This window comes from Cydia fagiglandana, chromosome 3 (assembly GCF_963556715.1).
Source record: "Cydia fagiglandana chromosome 3, ilCydFagi1.1, whole genome shotgun sequence".
Taxonomy (NCBI): Eukaryota; Metazoa; Arthropoda; class Insecta; order Lepidoptera; family Tortricidae; genus Cydia; species Cydia fagiglandana.
Window position 1 is genome coordinate 20,844,171 of NC_085934.1, and position 25,944 is coordinate 20,870,114.

General features: G+C 37.6%; 1 protein-coding gene across 2 annotated transcripts; it reads left to right on the plus strand.

The window, feature by feature from the left end:
- The first annotated feature begins 1,833 nt into the window (after positions 1 to 1,833).
- Positions 1,834 to 25,944, plus strand: LOC134680362 (ras-related protein Rab6). 2 transcript variants are annotated; one of them, XM_063539488.1, is made up of 7 exons: positions 1,834 to 2,043; positions 2,347 to 2,405; positions 3,667 to 3,826; positions 10,829 to 11,034; positions 13,011 to 13,077; positions 24,878 to 24,987; positions 25,763 to 25,944. In XM_063539488.1, exons 1-6 carry the CDS (start codon positions 1,974 to 1,976, stop codon positions 24,946 to 24,948), a joined length of 633 nt encoding a protein of 210 aa, XP_063395558.1. In that variant the 5' UTR covers positions 1,834 to 1,973; the 3' UTR covers positions 24,949 to 24,987; positions 25,763 to 25,944. The 2 variants fall into 2 exon arrangements, with proteins under 2 accessions (XP_063395558.1, XP_063395559.1); XM_063539489.1 differs by lacking the exons at positions 24,878 to 24,987; positions 25,763 to 25,944 and adding an exon at positions 18,135 to 18,362.

Here is a 25,944-nt window from a genome sequence, read left to right on the forward strand (position 1 = left end):
CTAGGGATTGACGGGGCAAGCTATGATGGCGCCATCTGCTTAATACTTTGACCGGCCAACCCCATTGTGTAAATTTTTTTTTAACACCCTGGACCAGCCCTTTATGACAAATCTCATAGAAAAAGGGGCAAGCTATGATGGCGCCATCTATGCAAACCTTTGACAGTTGCCAACCCCCTTAGCGCAATCACAACCTGTACCACGTGACCAAAACGTCGTAAGCGCTGTGAAATTCGTGGCGCTTATACGTTTAGTTCGCTAGATTCACGCTCCGTGTTATTACTTATTACTTTAGCTATTAACACAAAGTACACAGACAAGTAAGTAACAGACTGTGAATATCCTTTTAACAGTGATTGACAGTCGTAATTCCTTGTTTGTCTCTGCTATCAATAAACAAATATTGTAATAAGTGCCATGCCATTTTTTGAGATATAAAAAAATGTGACGTCTCACGGGTAAAGGTACATTATGGCGGTTGGCGCTTACGCTATTATTAACGCCGCTCCAATATTATTGCGGCGCTATGCGACGTAAGCGCCAGCCGCCATAAGGTACCTTTTGCCGTGAAACGTCACAAATATTTAACGTTATTCTTCTATGCCACAGGAATTCGGTGTTTAAAATTTACACAATACAAATATAATATGTCAAAAGGTTAAAACGGCCAACTGAATTACTGATTATAAAAATACCTTGTCTTCAGTATGGGCTAAATGTAAATAAATTAAGTAAGGTTACCTGTTTCAATATGTTTTGTGATACCCGTTGGCTATATAATTAATACATATTTATTTTACTATGTTTATTAAAATCGTTTAAATACATGTTCTCGTTTTATTGTTATCTATCGAAAATCTCGCTAACCGGGCTGCATAAAAGAAAAAATGCTTGATAAAAACACCTAAGAAAATTTCAAACATAACCGATTTGGCAACGCGCTTGTGACACGTGTTAGACCGGGCCGCCACAGCCCACAAGCCGCAGGGAGTGTCTTTTGATAAAGACGTAGATAGTCAACAGAATTCACGAGATTCATATTAAGTAAGGGCTTAAAAATGGAACCTATTACGTTAGTTAGAACTCGATGACGGCACTCTTGAATTTCATTTCCATAATTTCTGTCTACAGTGCACACCATTAACTGCATATTTTTTACTACTTTCGCTTCGTAAAAAAATAACGTCTTCAATTGTCTTTAAGAAAGCTTGAACGCTTTTTATACTCTCTAAAGGTCATATTTTTAACTGAAACTGGATAAAATCATGTTACATATGTTAGTGTTACGTGGTCCGTCCGTCTCATCATACCGTGTACCACATAAGGAAGAGTGGTCGCGATAGTGAGTCATCAGTGTTCATTCTTTGCTTTGTAACCATTGTAATGATCAGCTTACATCACCGTAAGTGAGCTAACTGTACCTTGAAATCTGACCCCAAAAATACTACTTGCATGCATGAGTGTACTCTAATATATTTTACAAAATAACAGTAAAAAACTTAAATACTATAAATATCTATATTATAAAAATGAGCTATATTGTATTCTAATAAAGTGTATTTTTGATTGCTGTGTTTTCAAAATTCTGATTGTAATTTTTTTGACGCTATCCGCGTCTATGTGAACTCACTCGCAAAAATCCGAAACGGCCGTTCAGAAACTTAACTTCGATTTCAATTATTATTAAATTGTATAAAAATAACAGCCAAATTAAGGAAAAATAATCATAATTAGAAGTTATCTACGGTCAAATAAATTAGAGCCGGTTTTAGATGGAAAATATTAATAAAATGAACAATTTGTAAAATTTTTGCTGAGTTGGCTTGTGTGTCGCGCCGTCAGTCCGCCGGGTAACGTGGCGGCGCTGCGCTCGTGTGCGAGGAGTGGCTCGAGCTGTCACTGTTCATGTAGTTTTCTGTGATAAGAAAAACTGTGAAATTAATAGTTTAGCGAACTAATTTACACAAATCACGATGTCCGCGTCGGGTGAATTCGGTAATCCTTTACGCAAGTTCAAGCTAGTGTTCCTGGGCGAACAGAGCGGTAAGTCGGAAACCAAATTATCGCTCGTACATTTTTAATAGTTAGTTTTTGAGTTTACGACACGTAAGTATAGATTTGTCTAGACTTTATCGAATTGGTGACCTATATTTGGCTGGGGTTTTACGGGTGATCGGTGTCGGTCGTGTGATAGTCATGAGTAGAGTACGTTCAGTACGGTACTAGGATGTAGGTTACGCTCGGAACGAACGGTGTATATTGTCGGGGGCTGGGCTGTTCTCACGCGACCGTTACCGACCGCCCGTGTCCTGGCCTCTATGCTCATGAGATCTTGATGTGTTTCAGTGGGGAAGACGTCGCTCATCACTAGATTCATGTATGATAGCTTTGACAACACTTATCAGGTGAGTCACCCTTGTTGTTATTAGAATGCTGTTCTCATTAGAATACTGTTAGCTTTGAATAGCGAATAATTGAGTTTAGGATGTATGACCCCAATCTTTAATCTATTTGACAGAAAGAGTTAATGAAGCTTGTACTTGGCAAAAACATAATTGAATTCAATAGTGTGCTCCTAGAATGTAAAACACAATCGCGAAAATAAATCTAATGTCCACTCTTGATGGACCAATGTAGAAAAAATGTGGGCCCAGTACCATACTATTTTTTTTTTATAATTCTCATATCAGTCTTATGTTCAACCTTAACCATCCCATCCATTTTTGACATTTGGGATCCCAAAAATCAACCAGTATAATGAGAAAGAACATTCTCGTCTCACAAGTCAAAAGTCTATACCTCGACATTGGCAGAATCCACCTTGCTAAATTTAGCAAGGAGTAAAAGCCATAATTAAAAAAAAAAAAAAAAAAGACCAGTATAATGTATCTTAAATCTGTTTTGTGATATTAAATTAACGGCATCACACACAACTGACAATGTGTCATCTACTGTCTCCGTTTAATGCTAATTAATCCGAATTAAAATTTAGGGTTTCCATATACTGAACAATCTTGTACTTGTACTAAGTGAAATTTAAAAACTTACAAATGGCTTTTACTTAAAAATAATCTATGTATTCATATTGTTATTGATCACAATAAAATGCACATATAAAAATATTGCCTTCATGTTTAAATTTGTATAATTGTTAGTGTTAAATATTAGTTAGTGTTATAGTTGGTCAAGCAGATCTTGTCACTAAAAAGAGGCGGCAAATTTGAAAAATGTAGGCGCAAAGGGATATCGTCTCATAGAAAATTTGAATTTCGCGCCCATTTCTACTGACAAGATTTGCTTGACTATCTATAAATCACTAACAGTTAATGTACAATTTTTTACATGACAATTTTTGGCTACCAGACTTAAAATTAAATATCACTACATGACTTTGAACGTCATATTATTTCAACAAGGTTTTTGAGTTAGTAAAGGTACATAATAGATTACAACTGAATTATGATACCTGTATGCTCAGCATGAGTGCCGCAACAGTACCCATCTTACAGGTATAAATCTTCAGTACAAGTATAGGTATAAATCTTTATATACCTGTATCAAGTAGTATATCTTGCACACCAGATACTGTTGCGGCGCACTTGTGCTAACCCTACCCCTTCAACTCAGTTTAAATGAAAAAGCTTAATTTTATTAAACCTTACGCAGGCAACAATTGGCATAGACTTCCTCTCGAAGACCATGTATCTGGAAGACCGCACAGTGCGACTACAGCTCTGGGACACGGCGGGCCAGGAGCGGTTCCGCTCACTCATCCCCTCCTACATCCGGGACTCCACTGTTGCTGTGGTCGTCTACGATATAACCAGTGAGTATTTTTTAGTTCATTATCGGGCCTTCCATGGAGTGTCTTATACAAACACATTTTATTTCATATTTATCTACATGTTTTCAACATTTCAAGCCAATGATTATTTTATGAAGCATTGGGACTGAAAAAAAATTATCTGCCTGCAAATTTTCAAAAAATTCGCGTTTGTACGGGACAACGGTACACATTTCGTGGAATGCTCTAAATGCATGTTGACTAACCATTTTTAGTTATTACGAGTATGAATTGATTGATGAAATGAAACTTAATGTTAATCATTAAATGATTAATGAAAATAATGAATCATAACATTCATGACAGATATAAAAGCCCACTTCACCCTACTAAATATAACTAAGTAAACTAAGAAACAGTTTAAAGTTATTTTATTAAAATATTTTGATTAGTTATTTTGAGGAGAAACACTACTACTTATATAAACTTTAGATTGAAATAGATGTCATATAGGACCGAAAGAGTTTGCTGCAGAAAACGCTGGTTCGTTCTCAGGTCTGGGTAATGGAGGTCTTGGACACCCTCTAAAGCTAATGGGGCATTATCTATGAAAAGGGACCTTATTGTCGATGGCGCATACGCCGCACAGCGTCACGCGGCATTGTATTTATATCGGAGCATCGTTAATAATGGCTTAAGCGCCATCGACAATAAGGTCCCTTTTCATAGATAACGTCACAATTATCGACCACATACAAGTTACATTAGGCCAGTTTTTTATAAGGTCGCAAGTCGGAGTGCCCGAGGAAAGACGGAAAGTTTTTCCTTTAATATAAAATTTCCTATACAAAAAGACCCTCGAACATTTTTAAGTTTGGTTTGAATAAGTTTCGTTCGTGACTTTCAATTGTCACTTTCGAATAGGGACCGGACAAGGGTCAAGGGTTGTGGCAATGGCAGTTGACGAGGCCCTAATTAGATCTGTCGCTAAACTTTACTTCCTTTCCTACCCAGGGGTAGCACCGCCGTAAAGCCTAGCGAGATTTAAAGGGAGGGGAGAGAAAGTTTAGCCATTGAAAATATACGACCAAGTTTTTCTATGAACACATAATTAAAAATCTATAAGGGTTCCGTTTTTTGCCATTTGGCTACGGAACCCTAAAAACCGGCCAAGTGCGAGTCGGACTCGCGTTCCAAGGGTTCCGTACATCACACAATTTTTAACAATGTATTTTTTTATTTGAAACGTGAGTGAAATGTCTTTAAAAAATCCGTAGGGGTCGGATAAAAAAATAAGTAATTAAGTCCGACTCACGCTTGACTGTACATTTCTAATAAGTTTTCCTGTCATCTATAGGTAAAGAGTGTAAAGACCTATTTTATGTATTTTTTAGGGTTCCGTACCCAAAGGGTAAAACGGGACCCTATTACTAAGACTTCGCTATCCGTCCGTCCGTCCGTCTGTCTGTCACCAGGCTGTATCTCACGAACCGTGATAGCTAGACAGTTGAAATTTTCACAGATGATGTATTTCTGTTGCCGCTATAACAACAAATACTAAAAACAGAATAAAATAAAGATTTAAATGGGGCTCCCATATAATCCAGTAAATTTGTCGAATTTTGTAACCTGGCTATTTTGCGTCAAATCCGGTAGTTCTGATTTTTTGCAGGCTTGTTTATGATGTTGGCCCAATGAATAATCCAAGTTTGTGACTTCGAGCGCCGAACGCAACTTTGTCAAAAATCGAATAAACCGCATTTTTTTTTAGATTTGGGCGATTATAACCCTAAAGTATTAGTTTTTGGTAGTAACTTCCTAGGGCGTTTTTTAAAGTAGACTAAATTTGCTACAATACGACACTAGAATTATCTCTGTACATCTAATATTTTCCGAGATAAAGCCTTTCAAAATGTTATAATTTTACATCAGTTCTTAGCTATAATTTAAGGGTTAGGTAGGTAATTTATATGGAATTCATCACCGCCACGTTCTACAAAATATTTATTCTCAATAAATTTTTTTTTTTTCAAAATAGGCACTCATACATTTTTTTATGGAATATAAATATTTTGTAGAACGTGGCGGAGATGAATTCCATGTAAATTACCTACCTAACCCTTAAATTATAGCTAAGAACTGATGTAAAATTATAAAATTATGAATGGCTTTATCTCGGAAAATATTAGATGTAGTACAGAGACAATTCTAGTGTCTTATTGTAGCAAATTTAGTCTACTTTAAAAACGCCCTAGGAAGTTGTAAGATCGGCCGCCGACATCTATCTGTACCTACATATTTCTTTAGATATGTCTGCAGCTATCTATTCCTTAAAACATTTCGATACAATTTATCGCATCTTCCTTCCTTTAAAAGACGCCATCCGCCACAGTTTCCACGCGAATATAAGACTTTTTGCGGCGATATAGGTCGGTCGGTGTGAATATTTGATGTACAGCTAGCAGGTCGGGGACCCGGGGAGACAGAGCTCGAAAATTATGTAGGACGTCTGACTTGTTCAATGTTGGGAAAGGTATTAGTTTTCTAGATGGACGGTAAATGGTACAATCGGTAGCGAAGGAACTACTTTATACGGACAACAGCCAGGAAATTAGAAGGAAATAAAACCGGGCAAGTGCGAGTCGGACTCGCGCACGAAGGGTTCCGTACCATAATGCAAAAAAAAAACAAAAAAAAGCAAAAAGAAAACGGTCACCCATCCAAGTACTGACCCCTCCCGACGTTGCTTAACTTTGGTCAAAAATCACGTTTGTTGTATGGGTGGCCCATTTAAATCTTTATTTTATTCTGTTTTTAGTATTTGTTGTTATAGCGGCAACAGAAATAATAAATAATAATAAATAATATAATAATAAATAAATAACGGACGGACGGACGGACGGACAGCGAAGTCTTAGTAATAGGGTCCCGTTTTACCCTTTGGGTACGGAACCCTAAAAAAGATTCGCGTCGTGCGAAATATGCGATGGAAGATATAGTCATCGCGCGGTGTGAATATTTGATGTATAGCTAGCAGGTCGGGGACCCGGGGAGACATAGAGCTCGAAAATTATGTAGGACGTCTGACTGTTCCATGTTGGGAAATGTATTAGTTTTCTAGATGGACGGTAAACGGTACAATCGGTAGCGAAGGAAATACTTTATACGGGCGTAAAGCCAGGAAATTAGAAGGAAAAAAGCTATGGCGTGCGTGCGAAACATGCGACGGAAGATATAGTCATCGCGCGGGTCGGTATGAATATTTTATGTACAGCAGCTATAGGAGCTCGGGGACCCGGGGAGACAGAGCTCGAACATGATGTAGGACTTCGACTTGTTTTCTACTGTTTTCTAGATGGACGGCAAATGGTACAGCCGAGTTCACTGATATCTTTACAAGCCAATATGCCTCTAAGACACTGACAATAAGGTCGTGTATGTATTGTTGTATGTAAACATATAATTGTCGTAAAGATCCTTGTGATCTTGACTGTACGGTTCGCACAGCTGTTGGACTATTGAAACCGATGGGCGCGAATTACGACATTTTGTCATTTTTATTCATAAGCCATAAACTTTAACGACCTCTTAGCCCAGTCGATAGATAGTGACCCTGCCTACGAAGCAAGAGGTGTCGGGTTTAAATCCTGGTAAGGACATTTATTTGCGTGTTCATCACATATTTGTTCCGGAGTTATGCATGTTTTTTATGTATTTAAGTATTTATTTTTCCATTATATGGTTCGTCTTTCGTCGTCTATGTAGTTCTTTTGTACCCATAACACGAGCCTTATTGGGTTTACGGTGGGGGTAGGTCGATTTATATACGATTATGAACAAAAAAAAATTTGAAATGAGACCAAAGATCGAGTTGTTTCTCAAGCAGCCTGCCAGTTAAATGACCTCGGTAAATTAAAAATTCATTCGCACAGGGCTTCTGTTCTAAAGAAAAAATAACAATAACTCCTACACGTTAAAAACCCCTTACATAAAAAGCCAACTTCGCGAGGAAACTTTTGGAGTAAGTCGCCGCGCTTCGGAACTTTATGTACCCACCACCTAAATGTTTGCGTAACTCCGTTCTCAAGTGAAAGTTTGCGGGATACTGTTTTTGCAACAAAAACAGTATTTGGGGAATATTGTAAAACTTTTTGGTTTGCGGTTTTGCGTCATCGATGTACCTATTAATATTACTATGTGCTATCGACGACGGCCCGAGTGGCTCATCGTAAAAAGTCACTGGCAAAATTCCATTTTATGCTTGGTCAGCATTGTGCTGCTCCAATTGTCTGACATATTTTGCGCCGCTTTTTACCCTTGGAGTTGCAGGGGTCCATGGTGTTAGGCCTACGAGAAAAAGGGGAGGCCTTTGCCCAGCAGTGGGACACTCCTATAGGCTAATAAAAAAAGTAGTTAAGTCCTCCGTTTTGACTTTTTAAAAGATATTTATTGAATACTTTTGCGTTGAGTGTTTTAATTTTCTAATTTTATACACGTTCCTGATAGTTTCAGCTGTCGCAAATTTGAACAAAATGACTAAACTATACGAGTAGTAACCAAATTAAAATGTTGATGACACGCAATTGCATAAAAAGTAACTTACGATTTGATAAACGACCTTTTCTATTATTACGTGTACATATAGTTCTAGCATAATGAAACGACTAGGAAGCGATTTCAGGTATTGCATGCCTTCTGAAACTGAAAGTGTGCCGACGGCCTCGACTGTCGAAGGTTGGGCAACGGTGTGAATTCAGCTCAGTCTGGCTCACATTACTATATATATAGTTAAAATATTGTTACTTAACCTCGTAAGGCCCAAGGTCCTACATATAGTACTTATTCAGTTCGATGAAATTTAAATCATATTCGATTGGAACAGAGTCCCATTTGTTTTGATTCGTTCAATTTTCAAACAAAACCAAAATCAACTCTATTCCCTGCACTAAAGGTTTAAATTTCAGTGGCGAATTCTAGATTTTTCATTTGTATGGCTGGACCTTAGGAGGTTAATTTACCTACTAAGCTATAAGCCTATGGGGATTTCAATGACCGATTCTTTACCTACTCGTAAGTTTAGACACTTATTTACTGATGTAAAAATTTTGTACACAGTCAGTACACACGCAACTTTTGTTGTGTTCATAGTTAGGCATAACATAAATTGTTGTGCGATTACTTGATCAATGATTACTGTTAAACTTATAAAAAATAAATATCTGGGAGACTGAACTTTGCTCGGAAAACATATAAAAACTCAAAAATGCACGTTTTCCCAGAGCTAGATCTAGCTTGATCGATTTTTCGCTCCTGAAAACCCTCATATACCAAATTTCATCGAAATCGTTAGAGCTGTTTCCGAGATCCCCGATATATATACAGGAATTGCTCGTTTAAAGGTATAAGATAAGCTTTAACTTCTTATTTTTTACAAATACACTAATTTTACCTAAAACTATTAAAAACATGTGCAATCCACACTCCAGACGGCCTATATCCTGACCTTAGTCTAGGTAATCTAAACTAATTGGGACTGTTGAGTCCAATATTGGTTGTGTTCAGCAAATATTTGTACACGCCCGGCCTTCGGCGGGGCAATGTCTCAATAAACCTTATTGAACTATTGAACTGTCGGCTGTGTGCAGTGTGCTTGCAATAACATCTGAGCGGGCAAGGAGCTCGAAAATATGTTAACTCAAAGATGTATTCTGCCTTCCATTGCTTTATTTGCGTCTCACATTTTGTTTAATGAGAGAGTGTGACGGAATGAAAATTGGACCAAGAAATTGGATAGGTGGAATACATCCCCTATTTTAGTTACATTGCGGACCATATTGAGGTTACATCAACTTAGCCCAGTGGTTCTTAACCTAGGGGTAATTACCCCCGTGGGGGTAAAACTGGTATTTTACGGGGGTAATAAGCTAGCCTAATATAACAATACAACAAATGTACACGTTTTATTTTTTATAACCATTGGGAGGAGGGGTAAAATCAGGTTCCCTACTTAGTCATAGGGGTGACCGGACTGAAAAGGTTAAGAACCACTGACTTAGCCGATCAATCAAATAACGCAATGTAATGAAACTCGCATGCGAGTTCTCGCATTGTCTAAATGAGCCCTTATGCTACAAAGAGAAAAAGCATTTTTTATTTACTTAATTTTCATCAAATATTACATTAAAAACGTACAAACTAATTGTATTGAGTGGTGTGACAATCACTTGTAGTGCATAATTATTTTCCATGGTATTTTCACGGAAACTTAAACGTGTCTCACTATTTCAGTCAGTATCGGTAGAAAAAGTACTGCCATTGACTGAACTAGCATGACAAATGCGAACGTTTCCGAGAAAATACAATGGAAAACAATTCTGACATGCAAAACAAACATGAATAAAAAACTACATATTAATTGGGGTATCCGTTGTGTAACATTGTTTTAGAAATACTATGGATCTGTACTTTAATAGGATATTATCTATTCCGTGGTATGAGGTCAGTAGCATAAAATTATCATAATTGTTGCTGCGTGTATTACGTCTGTTTACAACAGACCCGAACAAGTTCGTTAATACTTTTATAGCGTTAAGATAAGCCGATAAACTGATTGCCTGTAAGCCACAAAACAGTTTATATGATATACCTAAGCTAAGGTATTATTTTATTGTTTTAAAATATTATTTTACCGTCATTGATTACTGAAATTCTGAAATTTTATCTCGTTTCTAAAATAGGGGTTAACTTGCGTCGGTCTTTGCATCTCCTGAGGATCTCATTTCTAATATTTCTATGTCTGAAGTAGTTATCGCAATAAATAATAAAAAATAAATCTTTATTGCAACTTTGAAATATACAGAAAAATACAGAACTTCGATATCACACGATAAAAAAAAACACGACGAAATACGACGAATAAATAATAAATTTTACAATATGTAGTAGCAAAAATTAAATACTCAACAGTTACAAAGTAGGCATCTTCGAGTATCCAATAGACTTAATTTTAAACACCGCTCACTAAATCCGTTTCTCTTTTCGCAGACGCAAACTCATTCCACCAAACCTCCAAATGGATCGACGACGTCCGCACCGAGCGCGGCTCTGACGTCATCATCATGTTGGTCGGCAACAAGACCGACTTGTCGGACAAGAGACAGGTTTCCACCGAGGACGGGGATCGCAAGGCGAAGGAGCTTAATGTGATGTTCATAGAGACTTCTGCTAAGGCGGGATATAACGTGAAACAGGTGAGTTATCACTCTGATACTAGACAAAACTGTAGGTCTTCATCATGTTGGTAGGCAAGACCGACTTGTCGGACAAGAGACAGGTTTCTACTGAAGACGGGGACCGCAAGGCGAAGGAGCTTAATGTGATGTTCATAGAGACTTCTGCTAAGGCGGGATATAACGTGAAACAGGTGAGTTATCACTCTGATACTAGACAAAACTGAAGGTCTTCATCATGTTGGTAGGCAAGACCGACTTGTCGGACAAGAGACAGGTTTCTACTGAAGACGGGGACCGCAAGGCGAAGGAGCTTAATGTGATGTTCATAGAGACTTCTGCTAAGGCGGGATATAACGTGAAACAGGTGAGTTATCACTCTGATACTAGACAAAACTGAAGGTCTTCATCATGTTGGTAGGCAAGACCGACTTGTCGGACAAGAGACAGGTTTCTACTGAAGACGGGGACCGCAAGGCGAAGGAGCTTAATGTGATGTTCATAGAGACTTCTGCTAAGGCGGGATATAACGTGAAACAGGTGAGTTATCACTCTGATACTAGACAAAACTGAAGGTCTTCATCATGTTGGTAGGCAAGACCGACTTGTCGGACAAGAGACAGGTTTCTACTGAAGACGGGGACCGCAAGGCGAAGGAGCTTAATGTGATGTTCATAGAGACTTCTGCTAAGGCGGGATATAACGTGAAACAGGTGAGTTATCACTCTGATTTAAACAAAACTGAAGGTCTTCATCATGTTGGTCGGCAAGACCGACTTGTCGGACAAGAGACAGGTTTCCACCGAGGACGGGGACCGCAAGGCGAAGGAGCTTCATGTGATGTTCATAGAGACTTCTGCTAAAGCGGGATATAACGTGAAACAGGTGAGATACCAAACAAAACTGCAGGTCTCCATCATGTTGGTCGGCAAGACCGCCTTGTCGGACAAGAGACAGGTTTCCACCGAGGACGGGGATCGCAAGGCGAAGGAGCTTAATGTGATGTTCATAGAGACTTCTGCTAAAGCGGGATATAACGTGAAACAGGTGAGATACCAAACAAAACTGCAGGTCTTCATCATGTTGGTCGGCAAGACCGGCTTGTCGGACAAGAGACAGGTTTCCATCGAGGACGGGGACCGCAAGGCGAAGGAGCTTAATGTGATGTTCATAGAGACTTCTGCTAAGGCGGGATATAACGTGAAACAGGTGAGTTATCACTCTGATACTAGACAAAACTGTAGGTCTCCATCATGTTGGTCGGCAAGACCGACTTGTCGGACAAGAGACAGGTTTCCACCGAGGACGGGGATCGCAAGGCGAACGAGCTTAATGTGATGTCCTTAGAGACTTCTGATAAGGCGGGATATAACGTGAAACCGGTGAGTTATCACTGATAAATAACAAAACTGTATGTAGGTCTTCATCATGTCGGTCGGCAAGACCGACTTGTCGGATAAGAGACAAGTGTCAAGAGACAAAAGAGACAAGGACGGAACGGGTTGGGTACGGAACCCTAAAAAGCACTACATAAAACCATTAATAAACAATTATTAATCTATGCAGCCTGCTACCAAATGACTTTTTAACTAGAGACAAATGGCTTTAATCGTAAACGTGTGTCAAATCTAAAACGCCTCATTTTTTTATACCCACATAATTTTGACTTTTGTGTTTATTAGAGTTGAAGGCTCCGTCACACAGGCGTGTTTCCGAGCGGTGCGTGAGCGGTGTAACGATGCATGATTACAGAAGCGTTACGTTCATTTCTTAAATTATTTATTATTTTAACTGTTATTTAAAGAATAGTTTTAATTTAAATACCTATAGTAACGTGCATCGTTACAGCGGGGCGCGCCACTTTTACATATAAAACGTTCACGCCGCGCTCAGGCCCCGCCCGGAAAACGCGCCTGTGTGACGGAACCTTAAAATTTATCAGAGGTTTCCTAACTTTTATGAATAAGGTGTGTAATAGTTTTATTGAATGTTTCCAGTTGTTCCGACGAGTGGCGGCCGCTCTGCCCGGTATGGACTCCGCTGAGAGCAAGCCTCCTGAAGACAGTATCCTTTTTGCAACATATAACTTCACACATGTTTGTCATGTTGTTGATTACACACATATTCATGAGACACCATTTGGAGGTTTAGGATTGATCGCGGAGCCAGAGGGGTATAGAGTTATGGTAGTTTGTTACCATTATCGATAAAAAGTTACATTTTGGAAGAATAACTTAGGTATACTACTTAGGGGTCATCCATTAATTACATCACACGTTTAGGGGGAGGGAGGGGTCAAGAAAATGTGACATATTGTGACATGGGGGAGGGGGGAGACACAAACTTTGTGACGTCACTTTAACTTCATCAGTAACCGAAAAGTTATTTAAATTATTTTATTCGCTGTACATTTAAATAACAAGTTTTTAAAACGATAATCGTTTTTATTCGTTTAATTTTCTTTCCTAAGCAGTTTTGGGTTATAAAATTTCTAATATTTATATCGTCAAAAATATTTCGATAAAATATTAATAATATTAGGCACTAACTTAATTTGATTTGGCGATTTCGTAGAAAAACTGTGACGTCACACTATTAGGGAGGGGTTTGCCAAAATGTGACCAAGTGTGACAAGGAGGGGGGGGGGGGGGGGAGGGGTCAAAAAACCTAGAAATTCGTGTGACGTAATTAATGGATGACCCCTTATAGTGAGAAAAACTAAGTGCAATGATCGTAATTTGACTTGCTAGGTCAACAACATACGTATATTACAGTCAAGGTAAATGTTTGTTTTATTGTTTTCTATAGATATTGAAAGGAATGTAAACAAAACAAAACTGTAAGCTATATAAAGTAGTAGGGCGTAGTTGATGATGATAAACATATCAATAAAGTTTGGATTGAGCAAGCTATTATAACTCTGCACTCTAGCATCTATCATGGGATATTTCAAAACCATGAAATCTCGCGATAAGCATCAATGGCATTGGAAATTATGTGGTATAATTTCTCTTTACTTTTATAAGAATGTGATTATGACAGTGGGGGTTTGGGGTTGGCAAATGACGGATAAAAATCTTATTTATCACGCTTAGTAACCAAAATGGCCTAGCAACTAGGTTTTAAATAACCGACTGTATTTCAGTTACAGGTAAGTTTTAGTCAAATAGTATGGCAGAAAATTTGGTAGGACACGACATATTAAATAGAGGTTATGTTTCTGATTCACACACATATATATGTACACGTAATTATAATCAACTTAACATTGATGCCAAGAAAATCTGTCAAAATCACTATCTTAATAGGCAAAGAGAATAACCCTAAGATCCTAACAACATTTAATTTAATCCACATTCTTTTGCACAGTTTTACCACCATTATGTACGGTGTACGTATGTATACATATTAACGCGTGACGGCTAGTACACATATTTATGTTTAACACGCTAGCCGGAGTTTGGAGTGTCAAGCAAGAACAAATGTGACGTCATTTTGTTTTACTGTGAACGTTTTATGGTGTGAAATTAGCTACAGAAGCAGGCGTGGCTCACTCCGCGATTTAACGAACTAGCTATCAACTTGATAGTATCAAGTACATCCGTCCCACACCAATTTTGGTGACTAGCCATAGGCCGCGCGTGGCGCTTTCGCCACTTAGCGGTTATATCTGTCCTAATCGTAACAGACCCGTTATGTTAGAGAGTGAATCTTCTGTACCTAGTACTATTATTTATTAAATTCTGTGACAGAAGTTTGAAGTGGTCTTACACGGTCAAACCCTCATACCAAATTTTGATATTACAATTTTATTAGTCGCTTAAGATGACTGATTTACATAATTCTGCATACTTAGAGCTGTATATAGCAACACAGTGCTAATTTGTTTGATTACATTGATAACTTCGTGTTGATATCGTTTCTAAAACGTCGAATGTTATTAAAAGTTTATGATTCAAAACAATATTCTATTAAACCGGTTTTTCAAACATACATATCAACAAATTAAATCAGTTAGTGTGTCAGAAAACGTTGACGCCTTTTCTGGGCTTTTTAGGATGACAGCTGTCAAACTGACAGTTGACGTTTATCACGTTCTGTAGCTAATTTCACATCTCGCGAAGTGCCTGTGTTGGTGATGGTTACCGTCTAACACCGTTGTAAGTAACGTTACTAATACTAATATATGTCGCTTGTATGTATTACTCGTATAACAATATTAGTGCACGGAAGAGAGTAGTGTTGGCGATATCCTGATTCAAACAGGTACGGTATTTGTTCTGGCGATATTTCTGTGGCAGACGCGGTGAGCGAGGGAAATGTAGTTTGAACGTAATTATTACACTTAACCTTTTACCCCCTTATTCATAAACGTTTACTAAAGTTGACAGGCCGATAATAATCGTTTGTCCCTTTCCATAATACCAATAAGTCGGAAAGGGACAAACGATTATTATCGGCTTGTCAACTTTAGTAAACGTTTATGAATAAGGGGGTTAGTCCGTATCGGCAACATACTTGCCATCATATTTAAAACAAAAACGCAGCTCTGCTATAAGAATTACGGTTCTAAATCGAATGACTAGAAATTAATGTCAAATGGTTAAAGGGTTAACTCTTTGACTGCCAAAGACGTCAACTGACACGCGGGGTTACGGTCCAATATCAACCGTCGTGTTTCCGATAGGGTTAACGATGACGCGCCGCAATTGAGCCGCGTGGCGGTTAACCCTTTGATATTTCCCTTTAGTACCGTTTACCGCAATTGGTTTAGAACACATTGTTTAGATGACATTGGGTCGTCCAGTACCCACAACACAAGCCTTATTGAGCTTGCCGTGGGACTAGGTCGATTTGCGTCAAATTGTCCTATAATATTTATTTAGAACCAGAATTTGTTTGGTGTATTTGCGATTTTTTTTTAACTTTAAGGTTGGGATAAGAAGCAAATATTATGTTATTTTGTCTTTATCGCGTGGCAAAATACAGCATTGTTAGCTTAGTGAGCGATATGGATCAGTTGTTTTTCGTTAATTTAAAATTTAGCTTACTTATTATTTTATATTCTATAAAATACAAAACGTAAAATATAAAAAAAAATGTAACAAAAACACCAATATGCCTAACTTAATTGTACACTTAAAATTTTATTTCAAATAGTAATTGGGTCTCAATGTTTATACCATTCGTCGAAAGTACCTTAATTTCCGTATTCCTATTCTTAAATTAAAATAAACCAATAAATGCGTAGCATGAATCTCGCTCACCGCGTCGCTCACATATCTAAATATTGTTTACGTAGTGTCGCTTCTATATGCTAGTATGTATTATTTAATCTTATCGTAACAATTGAACCAATAACTACAAGGGTAGACAAAAGAGCAGAAATATTTCGTCGGGTGACAAGCAAAAGTCAGTAAGTACTATCAAAAAATTAAAGTAACAATGCACTTTATTACACTTGTAACACGGTTTATTGTCCAATAATTTCAATGGTGTTAGTTAGTGACTTTTGCTTGTTACCCGACGATTTGTAAGATTATACAAAGATGGCGGAACGGTTGCTGATTCAATTGTTCTCGTTATAGCCTCCTAAGACCCAAGGTCCTACCTAAAGTACTTATTCAGTTCGATGAAATTTAAATCATATTCAATTGGAACAGAGTCGCATTTGTTTTATTTCGTTCAAATTTCAAACAAAACCATAATCAACTCTATTCCCTCCACTAATGGTTCAAATTTCTGTGGCAAATTATGGGTGTTTCATTAGGAGGCGATAGTTATTTGTTTATTGCTATAATGTTTTGATGTAGACGAATAATAGAAACTTACAAGTACGGTGAAAACACTTATTTACTGAAGTACTTAGCTTTTAAATGTTGCAATAGAGTTTCAAACTGTCAGAAGTGGTGACGATTGTAGAAATTTGTTTTGTCAGACCATTTAAGCATATTTTTGTAACTGTAATCGTTGGATTCTTTAGAGTTATTGGGTAAACTCTCTAAATTATACCATGTAGTATCGAAACATATTAGCAATACACAACTCTCCCTTCAACGCTTTTATAATGGCTTCATAAAATATTTTACATATTTTAAATGTTAAGTGTTTGTATTAACACTAGTGCTTTTAAAATATTATTTATCATATGTATTTATATGCTTAACGCATTCACTGCCGGTGACAAACTTATATGACGGTGAATACACATGTGCTCTGGGGGCAGTGAATGTGTTAATAATCACACACATATCATTTATCTATAATCTATATCATATTATTGTGCACTCTATCTAATTTTAATAGAGTTGAGGAGAATGATAATATATTTGTCCCGTCCTTCTCAACTCATTTGCTTCATAGTTATTCTCTGTTAGCATTTGTAATTTTCTTTTATCATACTTTTGTCTAAATTACAAGTCTTCATAAGTTCAAAAAGGTTTAACAAGGCTATTAAATATTTTAAAATTTTTAAATAACGTTCTTTTGGTTCTTCTTAGAATTTGTTGCTTTTAAAGCAAGTATGACGAAGATTGCGTTCCTTTTTACACACTTTCACTTATAAATAGCTGGATAACTTCTAAAAATGTTAGGAAACTGATTTATGGCTTATTGATATTATTACAGATCTATGCATCTAGTTTTAACAATGTATAGTCTGTCGATTTGTAACCGGCCCCGAGCCGCTAATCCAATGTCCGTTGTTAAGTAAAACCGCACGTGCCTGTTCCGTAAAAAAGGGTCGTGTAATTCTCTACGGTTACTGAGTGCTGGCGAGTCGAACCAGTCTAAAATGTGTCATCAAGATGCGTAACAAATGCGCGTTATCGGAGAGCGCAGCTACACTGGTTTTTTGAGCGTTGGACTAGCCCGCGCTCAGGTGCCAATTAGAATAATTAAGACCCTTTTTTGCAGGTAAGTAACTCGTTTTACTTAACAATAAAGGATAAGACGTCGGTGCCAGCTACCAATCGAAAAACTATAACAGTGTCGAACATTCAGTTGGAATAATTCTATAAAATCGCGTAAAACGTAACGCAATCTCGCCCATTTTTTTCTTTTTTCTTCCCGGCTTCTCCGTTCCGTTTTCCATATTTTCCTTAATCTCTCGTGATGTACAGTGCAAGAGGTGATCCTGCGGCAGGCGCCCGGCGACCACAAGGAGCCCGACGGCGGCTGCGCCTGCTAGTGCCCACACGCGCTCCGCACTGGCTGAATGGAATTTAAAAAAAAAGAAGAAAAGCTTTGTAAGGTTAGGCGTGTTGGAATAGCGACCGTAATGCGTTGGATTAGAGTTTAAAGTTGAAGCTGCATATGATTACGAATAGGATAATTTATGTTTCGCCAGGTTAGATTCGTTGTAGTCAGGGCTCGGAAACCGTTCTCATTTGTCAAACCGGTTTCATTCATTCGCTCGGGAACGAAAAAGATTTCATTTCCGTTTGCGGTTACCTGTTAATGAACGACGGATAACGGTTTATGCCCCATACGTTCTCATTTCGTTCTCGAGGAACGAAACTAACCGGTTAAATTTAAAATATCGAAGCGAGATAGAACGAGTAAGTATTTCTATCTCTTTCACGTATGACAACGAGTTTAACCGAGAGTCTCCGAAAGCTAAACCATAAAATTCTGTTCCCTCGTCTTACCGGTTAGGAGAGAGAACGAAATTTGTTAGTTCGCGTTTCATCAATTAACCGGTTTTTTAATGAACGAAATAATAAAACGGTTTTGGAACGATATTAACAGGTATTTCAATACCGGTTTCAAGCCCTGGTTGTAGTAGCGACCGTAATGCATCGGATCAAAGTTTAAATATGGAAGCTACATACGATTGCGAATATTACGATAGTTTTTTAAACCTGAGAACTAGTTTGTGATGTTGAGTTTTGGCGCAGTTTGTGACGGTGCCTCTTTTGTATCATGGCGATGGCAAGCGAACAAGGTAATGTCACGAGCGCTTAAATTAAGTGCGCCTTTTGAATAACTACCTACCCTTACATAATCATATGTAGCTTTAACATTGGAAAAGCAACTTTAATACTCTTAACTTTGAATTGAAATTAGTGTGACACAACACCTTGAAGCGTTCTTTTTTCGAATTAAACGTTCCAGCCAGTCAGACGTTCAAGAGTTTCGTCCTCGGACCGAAACGGAATGTTCTAGAGGAGTTAGTGCAGGTCTAAAGCAGGCCACTGACGAGCCTTCTAAATGGATGCCGTTACAATGGATTCATCCAAATGGACTGCATCCTAATACTAAACATTGTACGTTTTTGACATTCACGGACCGATTTTGGATTGCAGCCGCGCTATTTGGACTGTTGGAGGCTCGTCAGTGGCCATCTTAAGGCTAAGGCTTGTGCTTTTGTGTGTCTCCACAGTGATACTAGGTTTTAATGTAACTTGAGTAGTTGCTGATAGCTGTCTACACTTAAGCGAGCCTAATTATTTTGCTGTACGTTGAATGCAAGACACAAAAGCACGCGAAAATGCACTTGAGGACACAATAAAATGAATAATCTTTATTATATATTTTAAGTTATAATGCAATTAACAAATCTGGCTGAATTTTTTTGAAACTTTTTCTTCTGTTCTCAAGTGTACATAATGCAAGACCGGCGAGGGAGCCATACATTTTGTATGAGATAAATGCTGAATGGGTGATCCTAAGTGTTTTAAATGTGGACTATAAGGTGATGTCTTAGCGCTACTGTATGGAATAATTTACACATAATAGATAACTTTAGAAGCATACCGCGAACCATTTCGTTCGTTCGTCTATTCACCTCTCTTTCGTTTGAATGTGCAAGAGCTATTGATAAAGAGGGAGGTAGATAAAGATTTTGCGATTTTCGCGGTAGGCCCTCTATTTAACGCTAACCTGTCAGAAATAACGAGCTGTAGTTGTAATTCGAATAACCGTAAAGAGAATAACGTATCAAAAGCCTTAAGCTAAATGGACTTAGGTCTATTTTAGCGTGGCTCGCTTATATTATATGTAGGGTAATTCGCCAGTAACTGGCCACCCTGAACTAAAAATAAATTCTATTATTATATAAACATAATTCATTTTAGAATAAGGTTTCAATAATCTAATAACTAGCCACCTTATACTAAAATGAATTCTGTTTATAGGTGAATTGATTTTAGCTTAGGGTGGCCAGTTACTGGCGCATTGTCCTATAACAATTATGGCGGATGTTTTGAAACTATCATAGTTAGTTGATCTCATTCGAAGTGGCGCTAAGATTTTGAATAGAATTTATAACGGGGAACAGATTTCCGAAATTTACCTTTGTGTATGATGGTTGCTGTTATCGTCTTTATCGAGATAAAAACTCGACCATCTCACGTCCGTTTAGAAAAAAACAGCAAAGTCCAATTAAGTTGTGTTCACTCTTCATGCAATTTAAGTTTAGCTTGTAATTTCGATGCTATGAATAATTTGTACAGCTATCAACTTAATATATATGTATTTTTTTTCGTATGATCATGTTACGAAATAAGTCAATTTTCTATTTATACCGGATGAATCTGTTCCCTGAGACTGTTAGGGTACTTGGTTTTTTAAGTACAAGTATGCTGCAGTACGGTTCATTCTTTCACTTTTAAAACGAAAACAATCAAGATGACACAGGTTTTTTTCCTGACCTTGACCATGCACATAAGTCCTTCAGTCGCATTCATAATCGACACATATAGTCTGGCTAAAAAAAATGTCAGTGGAAAAAAGGCGGCAAATCAGGTTCGAGCTGATAGATTTTTTAAATCTGCAGCCTTCTCTGCCAATTGATTTGCCAGACAGTAACATTCGAATATTTTAAGTAATCTGGACAGAGAGACGCATTATGAACGCGCCAAAAATTGGTTGAAATATGATGAAGTTATATCTGAACTTGTGTTTTCGTTTTAAAGGTACAATATGTATGAAAGGACGACTAAAGCTTTGTGTTGTATATAGCACGTACCGCGGGACCGGGCCGATTTCATTTGCTTAATAAATAAAGATATAACAAGACAGAAATGAGAAAAAATACTTTAAAAAATACTCGGTGCCTAGTTCCACTTTTTAAAGAACTTTATATTAATACAGTGGTATGGTTAATTAAGGACTTTAAACAAGGAATTCTTGTTTATTTATACATATATATATTTCGGGGATCTCGGAAACTGCTAACGGTTTCGATGAAATTTTGGTTTCAGGGGCGATAAATCGATTTAGCTGAGTCTTAAATCTGGGAAAACGCGCATTTTTCGCGAGCGAAGCTCGGTCTCCCAGATATTAAATGTTTTATTACTGACTATGGAGTAAGTGGCAGCTAAATATCTCCTTTCCCTTTTACAATATCAACAGCGAAGTGTGATGTTAAACAAAATTAATAAATGTTCCATTTTCTGGCTATTTTTTCAGATTTGGTTCAGTTGAGAAATAAATAATATATGATGTCAGTAAATATTAGGTTCTGAGTCCCGCGGTCCTTGTAATTAGTATTATTTATTTAATTAGTGCTTAAGAATAAAATCTTATGATTCTAATAAATTATATCTAAAGTTTTTTAATTAGTGAGATTATCACCGCTCTTGGGCTTTTATTAATGTTTTATAACTTTTTTAATAATTGTAATACTGTAAAATACTGTCATTCCAAGCTTGATGTCAATAGTAACATTAAATAGTTACATATATTTGAAAGCAATACCTATTGTATGTTTAGTAGTAGTTTTGACATTGTTATATCAGATTTATTGGTAGGTCTTTTTGTAATATAGGTAATTTATGTGAGATATGTTCTTTTGGATAATTGTATTTGGGGCTAAAATATATTTTGTAGGTTCCGCTCCGCGCCACTATGATCAGACACTACTTCAAATTCGGTACTTTCTTCTGAGCTTGCTTGCATGTTGGCTGCAAATTGTTTTTCAACAAAAAAAACAGACTATCAAAAAGTTTCCCATTCCATTCTACTTTAAATCTTTGCACATCAAAATTGCATTTGACTTGGTACAGTTTGGCAAAAAAGAATTGAAATTAAAATTTGCAACACTGTAGTGTCGTCCCTTTAAAACCAATATATATAAGAAAACAGGACGACACTACAGTGAAAGTTATGTCGTTAGGGGTTTGAAATCTAACGTAAAATCCTGATCACGGCACCGCACATATTTTCAATAATCTGCAAAAATAAAGGCACTAATAATTGTGTAATTGTATTTTTTTTCCACATCTGTACAAAGTATAACATAGTTAAAAACATTTTTGGAGCCGACTTTGCACAGTGAAAGTGAAGAAAATACTATCCAAATGTCATTATTATTAATCTGGGTATATCTTCATAGTATTTATTTTATATTATTGTATTCTACAAGTGGTATCTGTCGGACTTGGGTACTGCCTTTATATAAAGGTCAGCACACGGGCTGCGTATGCGTAGACGTGCATGTGCGCGTCGGCTTAAATGTTGGAGCCGTGCAAGCACACATCACGCAAGTGGTGTGCCGTCTGTCACAAGGATCTGTATATTACAACCCGCGCGTGCCTGCTACGCATACGCGTCCGGTGTGCACTGGTCTTAGACGTTTCACTTTTGTTTGCCGTTACAAAATGGTTTAAGTTAAGACAGATCAGTAAAAATAACTGAGAACAGCAATAAATAACTAAATTAACAATAAATAGAAAATGAATTTTGTAAACTTCAATGACTGGTTTTTGTCGCGAATCTGGTTTATTGTAAATACCCATAATACACGCTGAATATACATATTTTAAATAAAACATTAAACCCAATCTTGTTATTTTTTCTTTTAGTAAAGCGTTAAACGTTGCTTATCCGTACTTTGTGATTGATACATAGTTTTTATGCATTTTATTTTTTATCGTTTCGTATTAATTATGAAATCTTTATTAATATCGATTTTATTCTGTTTTTGCTAGAGTATAAAATAAAAAGTAAATACCATATTTCAATCACAAGTTATAAGTAATGCACACGAATAAAAAATTGGTAAAAAAGTGGTGGGAGCCCAGAGGGGTAGGAGTCGCCCACCAGAAAGAACTGTGAACGACATAAGGCGACACGCGGGGTACAACTGGGCTATAACCGCGAAAATCGAAGTTCGCAAATTGCGGGGATTTTTCTCTGTCACTCTTATCACGCCTTCATTGGAGTAAAAGAGAAAGATCCCCGCAATTTGCGAATTTCAGTTTTCGCGGTAGCCCCTCTGGTGTCAAGACAGTAAGTCTTGGATGGATTTGAAAATAAAATCTAACATGCATGCATTGCATTGATAAGATAATTAGAAAGAGTTACAAATGACAATGTTAATTTCGTTAGTTAATTATACTCCAAAAATGAGAAAAAACAAAGATCTTCGAAATGCAGGGGTGCATACTCGTGGTAACAATCTTTCACGAGATCGATTTGATGTCTCGCTCTGATGGAACATGATTTTATAACGAGCCTTATGGATTTAAATAGGTATACTTGTAAACAGCAAGACGCGTTCATTGCTTTAAAGCATTTGAACCTTGCTTGGTGTAGGTGTGATCAGTTGTTCACTATCAGGGCTATAATCGCGAAAATCGATGTTCGCAAATTGCGGGGATCTTTCTCTTTTACTCCAATAAAGGCGTGATAAGAGTGACAGAGAAAAATCCCCGTAATTTGCAAATCTCGGTTTTCGCGGTAGCCCCTCTGGTGCGACTTAAATGAACGCCACACCTATCGTATTACGCGGCGAGTTATCATGGACCTTTTTGGAATGATGTACAGTGAAACCTGGATAAGTGGGATCTCAAGGGACGACCAAATTTGTCTCACTTAAAGAGGTTTTCCACTTACACAGGGTCTCAGTTAGCCAGGTATAAATACATTTCAGTCTCACTTATAGAGTGTTCCATTAATAGAGGTGAGAAAAGAGGTTATCTCAGTTCTAGAGGTGGTAAATAAGGTATTTTGTCAACATTATGTATGAATTATAATCATCAACAATAAATAAAGGTAAAATAATCCTTGTCCTTAAATAGTATTTGAAGTCTGTTCAAATTTTTATTCGAATTTACTTTGAATGATTCTACTTCTACAAAGGATGGATTTTGTTAAATTAAATTTAAAACCCAACTTCATTGCGTCTTAGAACTTAAATAAATGTTTTTTTTTTGTTTTTCGTTTCGATAGTTTTAACTACTTACTCTAACTGAATAAAACTTGAAGTCTTAGACACAAATATCCGAATGCGGAATTTCCGTTTAGACTAAAGTCCAAGATCTTCAATAAAGTCCAAGTAAGAGAGGTCATAGAATGACGTTATCTCAGATACAGAGGTCAATTCCTATAACATTCTAAGAAACAATTAAGCAAATGTAATCGTTGAAATATAGTCTCAGTAATAGAGGTAAAATACACTCTCTGTCTCAGTAATAGAGGTAAATTTTACTATAAAATCGAAACAACTAATCTCAGTTATAGAGGTCTGTTTTTTCTCACTAACAGAGGTAATTCAGCGCCAAAGTGCCGGGACCGCACCATGAGTCCCAGCTATAGAGGTTTCTCACTTATCCAGGTCCCACTTAACCAGGTTTCACTGTATTATTGGGATTGGGCTGTATGTACACGTCACTTTATATCTTTGGCCATCAAAGGATTTAGCGCTTTTCTGCTTGAGAATCATTATTATCTTATTAAATATTTCGACGTAACGGCAAACTCTAAAAACGAATCACTCATATTATGAGGGCGAGTGCGTACCTACGTATTTAAATATGGCATAATATAGCACCATAGGTCCGTTAGCCTATACCTAAGATGGAATTTAATTATTTAAAAAAAGTTGTTTGCCGATATAGTGTTCCTTAATTGGGCCCAGCTGTGGACCTGCAGACGCAGTCGCCGATGGGCTCGGAGCAGGAGGGCAGCGAGGGCGGCTGCGTCTGCTGAACAACCCCCCGCACTGCACGCTACTCACGGAGCATCCAAGTAAGCCCTCTAAAATACCACCAACCTTCCATTCACACAAACAGGCCTCGGACCATACCACAGAATAAATAATAGTACTAGTACTACCGTACAGAAAGGAAACTTCCTGCAAAACCGAAGTTTGACAGCGGTTCAGGGTCGAATCATGCAATCCTTTCTATCATATGGCACTATCCCTGTCGGCTATTTAGGGTTGTCAAAATTCAAGTGATTATTTTATCTGTGGTCGTGCACGCAAAAGGAAGTCAAGTGGTGCCAACCATAAAAATTGCTCGGAGCAATGTTGAGCCGAGCGGAGTTTGGCCGAAGTCAGGAGTTTCGCACCCCTGACCATACCAAGGTTGCGATCCGTTACTCCCGTCTGTTACACCAGTGGGGAGACGCTCCTGACTTCGTGCAAACTCGGCTCCATTCGGTCCAGCATTGCTCCGCGCATTTATTAGGGTTGGCACAACTTGACGTTCCTTTGCGTGCACGACCACAGATAATTACTTGAATGTTGACAACCCTAATAGTCGAAAGGAATAGTGCCATAAGTTAGAAAGGGATATCATGGTTCGACCCTGAATCGCTGTCAAACTGCGATTTTGTAGGAAGTGTCCTTTCTGTACGGTAGTACTATTACTTATTCTGTGGTTACTTCGGAACGTAGTGAAATGACCATCCTGACATTACTACATGTCCTCGTGTCAACCGTAAAACGTAAAGTTCTCTTCTACCGTGAAAACATCAGATTTCTTAAAATTTCTGTTTGTAATTAATGTTTCTTTTTCAGGATTTGTTAGGTTTAAGTGGTCTACGCTCGCCAAATAGAAGAATACCAGAAGAGTGAGAGGGAATGGAACGGGATGTTCGTCTTCGGATAAGGCAGGGTTCGGATAAACGCAACACACGCGACTTTATACAAACCTCATCCTTGCGTTTGCAACTTTCGCAGGTGTATGGTTTGATGATTTA

Excerpts from the sequence above, each read along its gene's own strand:
- LOC134680362 (XM_063539488.1), top strand. The coding sequence starts at position 1,974 with ATGTCCGCGTCGGGTGAATTCGGTAATCCTTTACGCAAGTTCAAGCTA. Across the intron at positions 2,406-3,666 it reads GCTTTGACAACACTTATCAG|GCAACAATTGGCATAGACTT; the intron begins GTGAGTCACCCT and ends AACCTTACGCAG. Across the intron at positions 11,035-13,010 it reads CGGGATATAACGTGAAACAG|TTGTTCCGACGAGTGGCGGC; the intron begins GTGAGTTATCAC and ends GAATGTTTCCAG.